This window comes from Macaca nemestrina, chromosome 14, assembly GCF_043159975.1.
Source record: "Macaca nemestrina isolate mMacNem1 chromosome 14, mMacNem.hap1, whole genome shotgun sequence".
Taxonomy (NCBI): Eukaryota; Metazoa; Chordata; class Mammalia; order Primates; family Cercopithecidae; genus Macaca; species Macaca nemestrina.
Genome location: NC_092138.1, coordinates 5,931,556 through 5,948,132, shown reverse-complemented (window position 1 = coordinate 5,948,132; position 16,577 = coordinate 5,931,556). Strand labels below are relative to the sequence as shown.

General features: G+C 42.6%; 2 protein-coding genes across 12 annotated transcripts in view; one reads left to right on the top strand and one right to left on the bottom strand.

Moving 5' to 3' along the window:
* The window catches only part of LOC105498858 (nucleolar protein 8), a 44,832-nt gene that overhangs the window by 27,362 nt on the left and 893 nt on the right, over positions 1 to 16,577 (bottom strand). For 2 of the 7 annotated variants that reach the window (XM_011771215.3, XM_011771217.3), the window contains exon 3: positions 40 to 205. In XM_011771215.3, coding sequence (XP_011769517.2) covers positions 40 to 178 — 139 coding nt within the window. In that variant the 5' untranslated portion in view covers positions 179 to 205. The other 5 variants (XM_024786735.2, XM_024786736.2, XM_024786737.2 and 2 more) reach the window with 5 other exon arrangements.
* Positions 1,679 to 16,577, top strand: part of CENP (centromere protein P) — a 275,211-nt gene continuing 260,312 nt past the window's right edge. The window contains exons 1-3 of one of the 5 annotated variants that reach the window (XM_071077554.1): positions 1,679 to 2,130; positions 8,769 to 8,950; positions 15,948 to 16,036. In XM_071077554.1, coding sequence (XP_070933655.1) covers positions 2,024 to 2,130; positions 8,769 to 8,950; positions 15,948 to 16,036 — 378 coding nt within the window. In that variant the 5' untranslated portion in view covers positions 1,679 to 2,023. The remainder of the gene's footprint in view (positions 2,131 to 8,768; positions 8,951 to 15,947; positions 16,037 to 16,577) is intronic. The other 4 variants (XR_011612321.1, XR_011612319.1, XR_011612320.1 and 1 more) reach the window with 4 other exon arrangements.

Genomic DNA, 16,577 nt, shown 5'->3' with positions numbered 1-16,577 from the left:
GTCTGCCTATAACTACCCAGTGAAGGACCATAAATTTACCTTGGTCATCTTTCCGTGTGATGATCTCCACATCCGAAACTTCTCCAAATCTGCTGAACTGATTTTGTAGGTCTGCCTCAGAAATGTTCTGGCTAAGGCCACCCACATAAAGGCGCTTCGTCTCTCTGTTCACTTTCATGAAGGCTGGTCATATACTTGGTGTGTTCTAGTGGGAAAAGTAATTTTCTGTATACAGAGAAGAGTTCTTTCCCTTAGTTCTTCTAAAATCTAACAAAACAACTACTTCCTCTGAACCGTCTGTATCAAATCCGTCTCCTGGATCTGTATTTCACTTCCGATTGTATTGCTTCCAAATTTTAGTCTTGGAGGTTTTGCCGAAGCCCTACATCCACATTTTTCATGAATGTACTTTGGAACAGCAACCCTATACCCATATAGATACAGGTCCAGAGGTTTTTTTCCTCCAAATGGCCATAATATTACTCTATCCCTCTTAATGTTACGTATTCACGTTTTTAGATGTTTTTCCTTGATTCATTCATACATTCATTTACTGTCTGTAACAAAGGCTGATAGAAACAGGATGTAGCAGGTAATGCACTAAAAGATAAAAAGAGCTAGTCTATCTCTTCCTAATAGTCTTCGCCCCCAACCTACTCACTCCAGCCTTCTTTCTCCGGGAAGACCCAAAGAAGTGAATACAGAGGCTAGGAGCTCCTGGAGCTCCTCATAGTCACAAAAGAATTAAACAAATGGCACAATATTATGTCACAATAAAAGTGCTGCAAAGTGGGGTTCAGTCACAAAGATCAAGTGATATAGCGAATACAGACTTGTGTTTTTGCTACGTGCCTGCATTGTACAAAGTAGTTTGCACGTTTCCCACTTTTCAGAAGAACAGAAGAGGTTAAGTCACTTTCCCAATGCCATACCGAAAATTAGTGAATCCAGGATTATAATGCAGGTCTAACTTCAGAACTTGGAATTCTTAACACTATACTATGAAGGTTGCTGGATCACAGGAGACTCAGGAAAACTTTTCCAGAGGTACTAGGGCCCATCATATCTTTCATTTCGTTTAGCACCCGGAAGGCGCTCAGTTCTCGCTCTGCCCTTCCCCAACAGCTGAGACTCTTTCCAAACGAGACTCCCAACCAGCGTCCCCACATGGCATATATTCTGCGCAGAGCTCCGGCCTACCTCTTCCTGACAGTCTCCGCCCCCAGCCTACCCACCGCAGCCTTCTTTCTTCGAGAATTCCCAGAGAAGTGAAGAGAGAGGCTAGGAAACGGCCCTGTGACTTCTCATGCTTGAAACCCACTCCTCACCACGTCGTTCACCTAACGCCAGCGCCGCTGCAGCCCCTAACTTCTGGTCACATGTCCCAACGGACCATCCTCTCTTCCTTCCTACTCGATTTCCAACCCAGCCTCCTAAGGTTCCGTTACCACAATTCAGTTCCCAAGAGCTTTTAATTTCCTTTCCCGTCCTCCCACCTTCCCTGACGCCTCCGTCACCTCCCCCTCAACGACCGCAAAAAAGCCCAAACCAAAATCCCCTAGTTTCTATTGAACACTATCGCTGTGTGTACCAATTCCTGGACTAGGTCGGCCTAAGTGAGGAAGTAGGGGGAAAAAAAATAAAGAGGCACTCCCCTCCACGTGATCCCAGCCCTGCCTCTTCAGTGACGCACGCGGCCGGGCGGCTCCAAGGCTGCCGGCTGGGGTGAGCAGCGGAGCACTTGGGCTTGGAGTAGCAAAGAACACGCTCTCCCGAGAAAGTATAGGCACTGATTAGACAGCCAGGGAAACGTGTGTAGGGAAGTCGAGGACCCAGGCTCTCGGGCGAGCGTGTAGTTGGACGGACAGGGCCGCGGGGGTCACGCGGGGCTCTCCCGCCTCCCCTCCGCGTGAGCTCCGGGATGGTCCGCGCCGGGAGCGCGCGCGAGGCTTGAAGCGCCGGTGAAGCGCTCAGGTCGGAGTGACAGCGGCGCTGCCTGTCAGGCTCGGGTGAGCAACGCGCCATGGACGCAGAGCTGGCAGAGGAGCGCGTCTTGCAAGCTGAGATCGCGGCGGTGCGGCGAGCGTGTGAGAACCCACCGGCGCCCTGGGAAGAGAAGTCCAGAGTCCAGTACGTGACCCCCCAAGTTCCCCAGGCTCCGCTGACCGGCGTTCCCGGGCCAGGCGGGTGAATCTCGGCCTCCTACTCCCAGCCCCAAAATGTGGGCATGAACTGGTGTTGATCCTTTCATGACAATGGCCTAGAGTTGGGAGCAGCGCGTACGGCGCCCTGCTGTAAACGCCTTGCAGATTATTAGCTCGTTTAATCGCAGTCGTCTGTGTGGATGACTGACAAGGAGAAAGTCTTGACTATGTCCCTAGCTAGATAGTTCCGCCTCCAGTAAGCAGAGGTATCTCTAGTGGGGATTTAGTAACTCCGTTTGATTTCATGGCATTTGTTTTTAATGGGTCAGCTAACCATGGCAAGTGATACTGACTTTTTGTTTACGATGACATAAAAATTCCTTTGAAAAATAACTTCGGTAAAAAAGTAAGTTGATATCAAGAAGAGTGGTTAATATAGCCTGTAGGAGAATTTGACATTCCTCTAAGGTAGGTGCTACTGTTGGCCCTGTTTCACAGTTGAAGATACTGAGGCTCAGAGGAGTTAGGTAGCTCGTCCAAGGTTCCAGAGAAAGGAATTGTCAGAGATGGATTAGGAACCCAAAAATTTAACCCCAAAGTCTGGGCACTTCTGCTTTGTTGAAGGAGAGGGAGAGAAAAGCTCTGCAGCCGTAATTATGTATCATCATCTCAAACATGGAAGCCTCGCGAAAACAAACTATCTTCAATTTTTGAGTCAAGACTAATTTGACACAGGTGCAGAGAGAATGAGATTTATTTATTTATTTATTTATTTATTTTTCCTGAGCTAACTGGAGAAGAATTGGTAGAAAATGGGAAGGAGGAGATCTACAGTAAATGTCTGCGTGCGGTCGTGAAAGTAGAGGAAGCTGTGACTGGTAAAAGGGAGAGGAAACAGGTGTGCCCCTCCTCGAGTGAGAGTCATTGTGTTAAAGACCGTTGCTACTTGAGGTGTGCTCCGCAGATGGGATGCTTTGGCATCACCTGGCGGTTTGTTAGAGCGACATCCTGACCAACTGAATCAGAATCTGCATTTAAAAAAGGATACGCTGCCCTAACAGATGATGTGTGTGCACACTTTGAAGTTTAAAAACTGGGGAAAAGTGTTTTCTTTACTAGCCACAAGATTTCATTAGTCCACATGGTAAAGTAGTGTCAACTGAAAAATCATGAGATCTGCAAATTTTGAGAGACTGTTTCTTAAAAAGGGTTGCAGCCTGCAAAGTGGCCATCCTGACAGGCTGGGAAGCATAGTCTCAGGCAAAGCAGAAAGGCCCGCACTTTGGAAGAGGAGGGGTTGGGGCAGGGATTTATGATGGATGAGTGGGCTCTGTATACACATTACAACAGGTTATAGGAGGGGCTATGAATATTCACAAAGGGAGATGTGCTCACGTGTACTGAATAAACATGCATATTACATACATTCCGTGTTCATTTTGGGGAACTGACTTAACATTTAAATGCATTACAATTAGGCCCTGCATGTCAAAAGTTGAAGGAGGGAAGCAAAGGTACTTAAGCACACAGGCTTTGTAAACCTGTTAGAACAAGTCCATGGTTGGTGATCTCATCAAAAGAAAAATTTTTGAAATCATTCTCTTGTCCTATCAAAGCCTGTGGAACAGGGGAATCAGTTAGCATCTGGTGGTGGATGAACTGCAATTATTTCAATATTGCTTATCTGGAGGCCAGTGCTTGTTTAGCCACTAGAGAAAAAAAAACAGTGTGGCAGTTAGAACATAGTTCATTTTTTTTGGAGACAGAATTTCGCTCTTTTTGCCCAGGCTGGAGTGCAATGGCGCGACCTTGGCTCACCGCAACCTCCGCCTCCCGGTTTCAAGCGATTCTCCTGCCTCAGCCTCCCGAGTAGCTGGGATTACAGGCATGCGCCACCACCCCGGCTAATTTTGTGTTTTTAGTAGACGTGGGGTTTCTCCATGTTGGTCAGGCTGGTCTTGAACTCCCGACCTCAGGTGATCCACCTGCCTCAGCCTCCCAAAGTGATAGTTCATTCTTTTAAGTGTAGGGGGTATGTGACTTAATCCTTGCCTGGCATGGCCTTAGGTCTTGTTTATAATTTGGTATCTTATTGCCACAGAGTCTGTTCTGCAACTCTTACGATCTCTGTTTTAACATTAATGCTGGTCAGTTGTGTCTGTATCCCAAATAGGAAGGGCTATAATGAGGTGTGTCTGACCTCCCGTCCTGTCATGGTTAAGAGCTGAGTTTTTAAGGTTTCTTTGGGGTCCCCTTGACCAAGAGGGAGTCGGTTTGGGTGATTGTGGGGGTGGGGTAGGATTTTATTTTTAGTTCTTAGTAAATTATTTATATAATCTGGAACTTCTCAGTGGTTAAATTGGAAAGTCAGACGAATCCATATTGTGGGAGACATTAAATGTCAGTTCAGGGTGTTTGGACTTAACCGTGAGGTTTCTTTTCACTATAGTGGAGGAGGAGGATTGGGACCTGTGTACCAAGCTATTTTTTTAAGTGATTGTAAGTGGTTGGATGGATTGGAGGTAGGAAAATTGTAGCTAAATTATTCAGCTATATCCATGTGTCCACACTGTGGCGCCAAATTGCCTGCTTTCAAATCTTGTCTCTGCTATTGGCCGAGTGATCTTGGTTAAGTGAGCTCCCACTTTCTGTGCTTCAGTTTCCTCCGTGGTAAAATTATACCCAAGTTTTTGGGTTGCTGTGAGGACTAATTGAGTTAATATATGTAGTTCATTTAGAAGAGTACTTGCCTCATAATAGTAACTAACACTTAGTAGACCATTGACCTTTAAACTTGTGTATAGATTCATTTTAAAGGAAAACAAATTCTTGCAAGCTCCTAATTCTGACAAATTTTTATGCTGTGAAGACCGACTTACCAATAATAAAACCACAAAGTGAATAAAATTCAGACAAATCCAAAATAGCTCAAACTAACATCGTTAGTTGAAATACACAAATATTTTGCTCAAACTAAATAGCTGCTATGAATAAGAATATGCAGATTTTCTTTTTGTGGCAAAATATACGTAAGATTTACTGTTTTAACCATTGTTAAGTGTTCAGCTCAATGGCATTAAACACTTGCACATTGTTGTACTGCCATCACCACTGTTCATCTTCAGAACTTTTTCATCTCCCCAAACTGAAACACCATACCTATGAAACACAAACTCCCTACTGGCCACTCTGACAACTGCAGGTTCTTTTTTGAGTTCTGCATATCCAGCCTTTAATGATGACTTGGTTCTCTTACCATTTTGCTCTATTGGAAATACCTTGAAATTTTCATTCATAGCTTGCTGTGACATTTGGTGTTCACTTGTCAGAAGCTCATTTATATTTATGGCTTTTTTTTTTTTTTTTTTTTTTTTGAGACGGAATTTCGGAGTGTGGTGGTGCGATCTCAGCTCACTGCAACCTCCGCCTCCCAAGTTCAAGCGAGTCTCCTGCCTCAGCCTCCCGAGTAGCTGGGATTACAGGCACCCATCACCACGCCCAGCTAATTTTTTGTATTTTTAGTAGAGTCAGAGTTTTGCCATGTTGGGCAGGCTAGTCTTGAACTCCTGACCTCAGGTGATCTGCCCACCTCAGCATCCCAAAGTTCTGGGATTACAGGCGTGAGCCACCATGCCCGGCCGCTCATCATTTATATAGGAAATTTATCTCTGTTCTTTTTTCTTTTTCTTTTTTGTTTTGTTTTTTGAGACAGGGTCTCACACTGTTGCCCAGGCTGAAGTGCAGCGGCATGATTATGACTCACTGCAACCTCCACCTCCCATGCTCAAGCAACCATCCTGCCTTAGTGACCCTCTACCAGCCAAGTAGTTGGGACTGAAGGCATGGCATCTGCCACTACGCCCAGATAATTTGTTGTTTGTGTGTGTGTGTGTGTGTGTGTATTTTTTGGTAGACATGGGGTTTTGCCATGTTTTCCAGACTGGTCTCGAACTCCTGGGCTGCCTCAGCCTCCCAAAGTGCTGGGATTACAGGAGTGAGTCGCTGCACCCACTCTGTTCTTTTTTCCTTGACTTCTATATTTAATGTAATTTGTGGGAGCATCAGTCTACGATGGCAAATGCAAAAGAGGCTGTGGTAGTTTCATGATACGGGATATACTTACATTAACATTTTAAATTAGCATTAAAACAAAATTTGAAACAATTTTTACAGATTGGGTTCTCAGTGTGAAGACTATAGCATTAGATTATTCTGTGTAGAGATGGTGTAAGGTCATAAGAGCATTGGCTAATGTAGTAGAATTAGAAATACAAAAGGAAGAATAGTTATGTGAGGAGCAGAAAGGATGGCAGTAAGTCCAGATGTCAGGCAAGTGAAGGAGCCAAGGATAACTTCCAAGGTCTGGAGCCTGACATACCAAGAGAAAGGTTTTATTATTAACAAATGTAGGGTAATTTAGAGGAAAAGCAGATTCCAAGAGAAACCATTTGGTGAGATATCAAGCTAGATCTACCTTGCAGGAAGAAGAGATATATGGTTACAGGTATATTTTAAGAGTTACTGGCATAGAGGAGCTAAGGCTAATCAGTTAGTGTTCCTGCAGAATGGAAGAATACATATTTAGGACAGCAGAAGTAAGAGCGTTTGGGTTTTCCTCTAATGTTGGAGACAAGAAGCCGACCCAAGATCTAATGAGAATTGGGATAATTATGCCCAAGAATCTAAGGAAGGGATGTTTTAAGCTGGCAGGAAAAGTCAGTAGTGTAGAATGTAGCAGAGTGTTTAAAGGAAATAATGGATGACAAAAAATAAAATACCATCTAACACAATTATTAGCTAAAATTTCTTCTTTTTAAAAAGATTTTTAAATTTTTTTCTGTTTTTTTTTTTTTTTTTTTTTTCCCCTGGAGACAGAGTCTTACTCTGTTGCCTAGGCTGGAGTGCAGTGGCGTGATCTTGGCTCACTGCAACCTCTGCCTCCCAGACTCAAGCAATTCTCCTGCCTCAGCCTCCTGGGTAGCTGGGATTACAGGCACCTGCCACCACGCCAGGCTAATTTTTTGCATTTTTTTTTTTTTTTTGAGACGGAGTCTCGCTCTGTCACCCAGGCTGGAGTGCAGTGGCCGGATCTCAGCTCACTGCAAGCTCCGCCTCCCGGGTTTACGCCATTCTCCTGCCTCAGCCTCCCGAGTAGCTGGGACTACAGGCGCCTGCCACCTCGCCCAGCTAAGGTTTTGTATTTTTAGTAGAGACGGGGTTTCACTGTGTTAGCCAGGATGGTCTCGATCTCCTGACCTCGTGATCCGCCCGTCTCGGCCTCCCAAAGTGCTGGGATTACAGGCTTGAGCCACCGCGCCCGGCCTGATTTTTTGCATTTTTAGTAGACAAGAGATTTCACCATGTTGGCCAGGATGGTCTCAAATTCCTGACCTCAAGTGACCCACCTGCCTTGGCCTCCCAAAGTGCTGGGATTACAGGCGTGAGCCACTGTACCAGGCTAACTAAAATTTCATTCTTGTTCTCAAGGAAAATATATTTGTATGTTCTCAATGAAGAATATCTAGCTATAGTGATGTTTAAAGAGATTTGCTATTTCTTTTCCCTAAAAAACTCTTTCTTACTATAAAATGTTCTGTGATGTTTACTTTTAGAAATTAAAGTTAGCTAATTGATTTTATTTTTTAATTTCTTTTTTTTTTTTTTTTGAAATGGAGTCTCGCTCTGTCACCCAGGCTGGAGTGCAGTGGCGCAATCTCTGCTCACTGCAAGCTCCGCCTCCCGGGTTCATGCCGTTCTCCTGCCTCAGCCTCCCGAGTAGCTGGGACTACAGGCACCCGCCACCACGCCTGGCTAATTTTTTGTATTTTTAGTAGAGACAGGGTTTCACCATGTTAACCAGGATGGTCTCGATCTCCTGACCTCATGATCCGCCTGCCTCGGCCTCCCAAAGTGCTGGGATTACAGGTGTGAGCCACTGTGCCCGGCCTATTTTTTTAATTTCAAGACATCTTTTAAAATAATTTGAGAGGTAGGAATTTAGGCTGGAATTTCATGGGTCAGAACTCACATTGTAATTTTGCAAAGTACTCCTGTTATAATTTATTTTAAAAGTATTTCTAATAGGTGGAAATTTGGAAGTATAATTTGGTTACATATGTTTTTTGTTGAAATTAAAGATTGTGGGCCGGGCATGGTGGCTCACGCCTATAATCCAACATGCTGGGAGGCTGAGGCTTGAAGCCAGGAGTTTAAGACCAGCCTGGGTAATAAAGCAAAACCCTGTCTCTACAAAAAGGAAAAAGAAATTAACTAGGCACAGTGGCACACCTGTGGTCCCAGCTACTCAGGAGGATCCTTGGAGCCTGGGAGTTCAAGGCTACAGTGCACTATGATTACACCCCTGCACTCTAGCCCAGGTGACAGCGAGAGACCCCATCTCTTTAAAAAAAAAAAAAAAAAAAAAAAAAAAAAAAAAAGGCAGTGTTAGTAACCACACTGGTTTTGAGAAAATTCTTTTTTTCTTTTTTTCTTTTTAATGGGGGAAGGGGACTTAATAGGAAGAGAGTAAGAGGGACAAAATGGGAATGCTTTGAGGAAAATGGGGGTATTAGATGAAACACATGTTAGTAATTGGAGTGATTGTTTTTGTTATTTGCCTTTTAGAAAATCTTTTCAAGCCATACACCAATTCACTTCGGAAGGATGGAAGTCTTCAAAAGATCTGAAGAATCAGCTTGGACATTTAGAATCAGAACTTTCATTTCTAAGTACGCTTACTGGCATCAATATAAGAAATTACTCCAGGCAGACAGAAGACCTAACAAGCACTGAGATGGCAGAAAAGAGTAAGCATTTTTTAAAAATCTAGACATAGTATTGAAGCTTTCCTTATTATGCATAAGAAATTGGTTGTCATACTGGATTGAGAAAATGTGGCACATATACACCATGGAATACTATGCAGCCATTAAAAAGAATGAGTTCATGTTCTTTGTAGGGACATGGATGAAGCTGGAAACCATCATTCTCAGCAAACTATCGCAAGGACAGAAAACCAAACACCGCATGTTCTCACTCATAGGTGGGAATTGAACAATGAGATCACTTGGACACAGGAAGGGGAACATCACACACTGGGGCTTCTCATGGGGTGGGAGAAGTGGGGGATAGTATTAGGAGATATACCTAATGTAAATGATGAGTTAATGGGTGCAGCACACCAACATGGCACACGTATACATATGTAACAAACCTGCACGTTGTGCACATGTACCCTAGACCTTAAAGTATAATAATTAAAAAAAAATTTGGTTGTCATAATATTGAATTAAAATTCTACAAGGTAAGTATTTGAAAGTATGGTTGTGGTAAACATGTTTACTCACATATCTTTTGAACATCACGGTGTTCAAAAAGCTGCCTGGGCCGGGCCCAGTGGCCGTGCCTGTAATCCCAGCTTTTGGGAGGCTGAGGCGTGTGGATCACCTAAGGTCAGGAGTTTGAGACCAGCCTGGCCAACATGGTGAAACTCTGTCTCTACTAAAGATGCAAAAATTAGCCGGATGTGGTGGTGGGCACCTGTAATCTAAGCCACTTGGGAGGCTGAGCCAGGAGAATCACTTGGCCCTGGGAGGTGGAAGTTGAAGTGAGCCGAGATTGTGCTGTTGCACTCCACCCTGGGGGACAGAGCAAGACTCCATTTAAAAAAAATAAAAATAAATAAGCTGCCTGAGGTAAATATTAAAGAACAGACAGAGTTTCTTTTTCTCTTTTACCTTCTCTCCTTCCTGATGGAGAAGAACAGACACAGTTTCTCTCATTAAGTACCTTAATAGTCAAGTAAATACTTATAAGTGAATAAACAACAGCACCATTAATTTATACATCTTAGGAGTTGTTCAGCACTGACATGAAAGCTGCCAAGATAAATGTTTTAGCAGCTGGACCTTTTGCCGGAAGGAAAGTTTCGGGTCCCAGTGACTAGATTTTATTGCCAAAGATCTGTGATGCACTAAGAGATAAAGGGAAGCTACTGCAGCTGTGCAACTGGATGTCAAGAACTTTGGTTGTCAAGAATAACATTCCCAAAAGCAGAAATCATTTTTCGTGTGTTTCCTGACTTTTCCACTGAAAATAACCCTCGTGACAGGGGAGAGGGTCTTGGGCAGCCACTGCGGGGTGACTGAATTACATATAGAAATAGAGTGATGGGATTTGGAGACTTAAATTACTTGAAAGGAAGAGATGGAATGCAGAGAGAATAGAGAATGAGGATAGGCCGGGTATAAGACTTTTACTAGCTGAAAAGCTGCAGCACGAAGAGTAGGCGTAGAGTCATGACAAAGCTAATGTGGTTTGAATGGGAGATTTCAGACAGGGACATCACAAGAGTTGAAATGCTTTTTTTTCTGTCTGTGAGTAATATGTGCTTATTTTAGCAAACTTGGAAAAACACAAAAATTATAAAGAAGAAATACCATTTTAAAGCCAGAAATCTAAGTAGTTGTAGGAATTTCTTGAAATTAATTGTGAAGTAATTTAGCAAGAGTAATGGCATGGGAAGAGAAATAGCTTGTTTTTTATTTTTTTGTTGTTCTTTTTTTCTTTGTTTTTTTTTTTTTTGTTTGTTTGTTTTGTTTTTTTTTGAGATGGAGTTTTGCATTGTCACCCAGACTGGAGTGCAGTGGTGTAATCTCAGTTCCCTGCAGCCTCCACCTCTCAGGTTCAAGTGATTCCCCTGCCTCAGCCTTCAGAGTAGCTGGGATTGTAGGTGCGTGCCATCATGCCCGGCTAATTTTTATATTTTTGGTAGAAATGGGGTTTCACCATGTTGGCCAGGCTGGTCTCGAACTCCTGACCTCAGGTGGTCTGCCCGCCTTGGCCTCCCAAAGTGCTGAGATTACAGGCATGAGCCACTGAGCCCAGTCTACGAAAAATATTTTGAACAGGAAAATAGTAATACAAACTGACAGTAATAGGCATATGTAGTATAATCTGCATGTGAAAGGGTTCTATCAGAATAAGCCTTGTGACGATGTAGTGTCGGTGTCACTGGTTTTCCGATATTTCTGTTTCTCTTTTTCACAAGCATTGCATAATTTCATAAAGAAGTTAAACAGCTGTTAGGCTTCACAGGTTAAAAATGCTTGAAAGCCTTGTCATCAAAGACTGTATTTTCTTATGTCACATTTTATGTTTGTTATGACACGTAAAAAAGTTGCCAGGCAAAAATGAATAGTTGTTCCTAACAGAAGTGATACAATATTATTCAAAATGGTTTTTCTAATACTACTGTATTTTGAGGCTTTTTAATCTATTAAACTGAGAACAAAACAGTTTGATTTAGTGGATGTGTTTGGTGACGTATGATGCCATCAAATCTTTAATTAATCAGATAATTACTGTGTCTGGCCCAGGCACTTGGCCAAATGCTATTTGAAGTCATTATCATTTTCCATAGCTATTAATTGGGCAGACACAGTTTCTGTGGTGTGTTAATGAATGTAGCTGAAGCTAGGTAATCAAATGATCTTGATTTCCTTCAAAATAATCATGTGTAAAGAATGTAGACTTTATTGCAGCTATGCTTTTATTTCTCCAAACATTTTTAGAAGTCTTCTTTTGGAATTTCCTTTAGTGCCTATGATGATTCTTTTAAATTCTCCATTTTGATTCTGTAAGAGTCAGTTTACAAACTAAGTAATGGAATTTGGAGTCCAAAATTAAGTGTTACTGCAAAGTAATGAGAGTAGTTTTTTTGTTGTTGTTTTTTGGGTTTTTTGTTTGTTTGTTTTTGAGACAGAGTCTTGCCCCGTCGCCCAGGCTGGAGTGTAGTGGTGCAATCTCAGCTCACTGCAGCCTCCACCTCGTGGGTTCAAGCAGTTCTCCTGCCTTCGCCTCCCACGTAGCGGGGACTACAGGCGCACTCTGCCGTGCCTGGCTAATTTTTGCATTTTTAGTAGAGACAGGGTTTCACCACATTGGCCAGGATGATCTTGATCTCCTGACCTCGTGATCCACCTGCCTTGGCCTCCCAAAGTGCTGGGATTACAGGTGTGACCCACTGTGCCCGGCTGAGAGTAGTTTTTTAATTTATAGTTTTTATTCTTGTCTTTTAATGAGCTTTAAATGTATGTTGTTAAAAACATGTGGATGGGCTTGATACATGGATTGATGGTTTTGAAGGACTGATCCTCTTCTGTGGTCCTTAAACTTTGTTAAAAATACACCCTTACTCATTATTTAAAAAGAAAAATCAGGCCAGGTGCAGTGGCTCACGCCTGTAATCCCAGCACTTTGGGAGGCCGAGGTGGGCGGGTCACTTGAGGTCAGGAGTTAAAAACCAGCCTGGCTAACATGGTAAAACCCCGTCTCTACTAAAAATACAAAAATTAGCTAGGCGTGGTGGTGCGTTCCTGTAGTCCCAGCTGCTCGAGTAGCTGAGGCAGGAGAATGGCTTGAAGCTGGGAGGTGGAGGTTGCAGTGAGCTGAGATTGCACCACTGCGCTTCAGCCTTGATGACAGTGAGACCCTGTCTCAAAAAAACAAAAACAAAAACAAAAAACTAAAAAACCGGTGTGGTGGCTCACGCCTGTAGTCCCAGCACTTTGGGAAGCCAAAACGGGTGAATCACTTGAGGTCAGGAGTTCGAGACCAGCCTCGCCAACATGGTGAAGTCTGTCTCTACTAAAAACACAAAAATTAGCGGGCCATGGTGGGGCATGTCTGTATTCCAAGCTGCTCGGGAGGCAGAGGTTGCAGTGATCGGAGATGCTGCCACCACGCTCCAGCTTGGGCGACAGAACGAGACTCCATCTCAAAAGTAAAAAATAAAAATCAGTGTGTTCAAGTAAAAAAGCATCAAACTGAAAATTTATCATACTACATATATTTATATGCAATTTATGTATGCATAGTGTTCCATAAAGAAAAAATAAAACCTGTACATAAAAAAAAAAGCCTGGAGACTGGAGAGATTAGTAAGTCTCTCTGGGTCTGATTTCTTATGTGCAAAATAAAGTGGTTGCCGTAGATTACTTCCAGGATTCCATCTGCATTTTTTCTTTACCACATTTTTGGCATATTTATTTTTATGGACAAAGCCCAAGGTCATCTAGATTTTCTCCTATATTATCTTCTAGGAGTTTTAGTTTTGTATTTTATATTTAGAACTGTAATAAATTTTGAGTTAATTTTTGTGAGAGGTATAAAGTCAGTGTCTAGATTTTTTTTTTTCCCGCATGTGGATGTTCAGTTGTTCCAGCACCTTTTATTGAAAAGACTATCCTTTCTCCATTGAACTGCCTTTGTTCCTTTGTCAAAGATCAGTTGACTATATCTGTGTGAGTCTATTTCTAGACTTTCTCTTCTGTTCTGTTGACCTATTTGTCTACTCTTTCACTAATACCATACTTTCTTGATTACTGTAGCTTTATAGTAAGTCTCTAAATCAGGTCGTTTAAGTTCTTAAACTTTTAGTAAGTCTCTAAATCAGGTCATTTAAGTTCTTAAACTTTCTTTTGGCCGGGCGTGGTGGCTCACACCTGTAATCCCAGCACTTTGGGAGGCCGAGACGGGCGGATCACGAGGTCAGGAGATCGAGACCATCCTGGCTAACATGGTGAAACTCCATCTCTACTAAAAATACAAAAAAATTAGCCGAGCGAGGTGGGGGGCGCCTGTAGTCCCAGCTACTCGGGAGGCTGAGGCAGAAGAATGGCATGAACCCGGGAGGCGGAGCTTTCAGTGAGCCGAGATCGCACCACTGCACTCCAGCCTGGGCAACAGAGCAAGATCCATCTCAAAACAAAAAACAAAAACTCTTGAAAATTATTCTGGCTCTTCTGAGTTTTTGCCATTCCATGTAAACTTGATAATCATTTTGTTGATATCCAGAAAGTAACTTGCTGGAATTTTGATTGGATTGTATTGAATGTACAGATCAAAGTTGGGAAGAACTGACATCTTAACCGTAGTGAGTCTTCCATAGCCATTTATTTAAACAATTCCACATCTAATCCATGATTAAGCATTGCATCTAGCTGTTATGTCTCTTTAGTCTTAATCTGGTCAATCTTCTCTGTCTCTTACGACATTGACATATTTGAAGACCACTTGTATTATAGATTGTTCTTCAATCTCTTTTTTTCCTGATAGTTTCCTCTTAATGACATTCCTGTGCAATTTTGGCAGGAAAACTATGAAAGTGATGTTTTGCTCTTACCAGTACATCTAATTAGGAGGCAAATTATGTCCGTTTGTACCATTCTGTCTTTTTTTCCTAACTGCTTATTGAACAAACCTTTAACCAGTCTTCCTATTTTGAGCCCCAGGTTCACCTCCTATAAAGGTACTTGGTGCTGCTGATTCATAGTAACCCATCTGGTATTCTGCTGTGTAAATGGACTTGCTTCTGGGTTTTCCTCATTTGCTGGCTTAGTTTCAGTTTTCCTGGCTCTACCAGGTCACTTTCACTTGTCCATGTGCTATCTAGTTCATCCATCTGATTTCCAGCTTCTCAAATCCAGTTGTTCTTATTTTCCCTGTTCCCTTTATCCTTGTAGAATCATGCCCTTCTAAAAGTAACGTTATTAGCAAAACTAGATGACTACATGAAGTCAGGATCATGCTTACTTACCTCTTGGGGGTAGGGTATAGCCTGGGAAAGGACATTAAGGAACCTTACAGGTTCTATAAAATTCTTGTGGCATGATCTGAGTGGTAGTTACCTGGACAACCACATGTGTAAAAAGAAATATTGAGCTGTATACTTAAGAATAGGGCATTTTATGGAGGCCGGGTGCAGTGGCTCAAGCCTGTAAACCCAGCACTTTGGGAGGCCGAGACGGGCGGATCACGAGGTCAGGAGATTGAGAACATCCTGGCTAACACGGTGAAACCCTGTCTCTACTAAAAAATACAAAAAACTAGCCGGGCGAGGTGGCGGGCGCCTGTAGTCCCAGCTACTTGGGAGGCTGAGGCAGGAGAATGGCGTAAACCCGGGAGGCGGAGCTTGCAGTGAGCTGATATCTGGCCACTGCACTCCAGCCTGGGTGACAGAGTGAGACTACGTCTCAAAAAAAAAAAAAAAAAGGATAGGGCATTTTATGCATTCAAATGTATGCATGTTATATCTCAAAAATGTCGTTTATCACTGTCATTTTAGTGCAGTTTTGAGAAATAGCAGAGGTAAACGCATGGATTCAATTTACTGCCTTTAAAAACTAGGTAGTGTTAGAAAAATAAAAACCATTGAACAGTTAACATGATTCAAATTTGTCTAGGGTTGTATAGTACATTTCTACTTCTTACCATAACTTTTGGTATAGTTGAAAACTTGGCCAGGTGCGGTGACTCATGCCTATAATCCCAGCACTTTGGGAGGCCGAGGTGGGTGGATCACCTGAGGTCAGAAGTTTGAGACCAGCCTGACCAGTATGGTGAAACCCTGTCTCTACTAAAAATACAAAAAATTAACTGGATGTGGTGGCGCACACCTGTAATCCCAGCTAATCAGGAGGCTGAGGCAGGAGAATTGCTTGAACCTGGGAGGTGGAGGTTACAGCAAGCCAAGATTGCGCCATTGCACTCCAGCCCAGGCAACAAGAGCGAAACTCAGTCTGGAAAAAAAAAAGAAAACTAGAAACACAAGTTATCATTAATTTTATTTTGCAAAGATAATCAATTTGGTTTACATTCTTCCAGAGTTTTTCAATGTAATTGCTAATGCAGACTTTCACACATATACCTACATATATTGTAGATATTCACACAAAATTAAATAATAGGCATTTGAAGAGAATGGTTATTTGCAAACAAAATATTTGTTTTTCTGGTTTACAGGTATAAGAAAAGTTCTACAGAGACACAGATTATCAGGAAATTGCCACATGGTTACATTTCAACTTGAATTTCAGATTCTGGAAATTCAGGTAAATTAAGAAGCATGTTGTGATAACAGAGGTACTTCTGCTATGACAAACAATTCCCACACCCCAGCCTTCAACAGTGGTGGATCTGAAGAGGAGTTCATGAGCCAGGGCCCCCATTCATAGCACATTTGTGCAAAGTGGTACATTTTCAAAATTTCAGGTGTTAATAGCCCAGCAACTGCATACGGTAGTGTTGCTGTGAAAGCCATAGGTGATTTATTGAAGGACAGGTGGCAAGATGCACCTGGGCTCCCAGTGCAATTCCATGAGATTGTGGGAATAGTCCTGGGTGTCATCAGTAGTTAGGTGATATGCCAGCCACCTATATCTATTAGTTACCTGTTGCTGCTTCATCAATCTCCATAATATTTAGCATTTTAAAACAACCCAAAATAGGCCAAACATGGTGGCTCACACCTGTAGTCTCAGCATTTTGGGAGACCAAGGCAGGAGGATTGCTTGAGCCCAGGAGTTTGAGACCAGCGTGGGCAATGTAGTGAGACCCTGTCCCTACAAAAAAATTAAAAATTAGCCAGGCGTG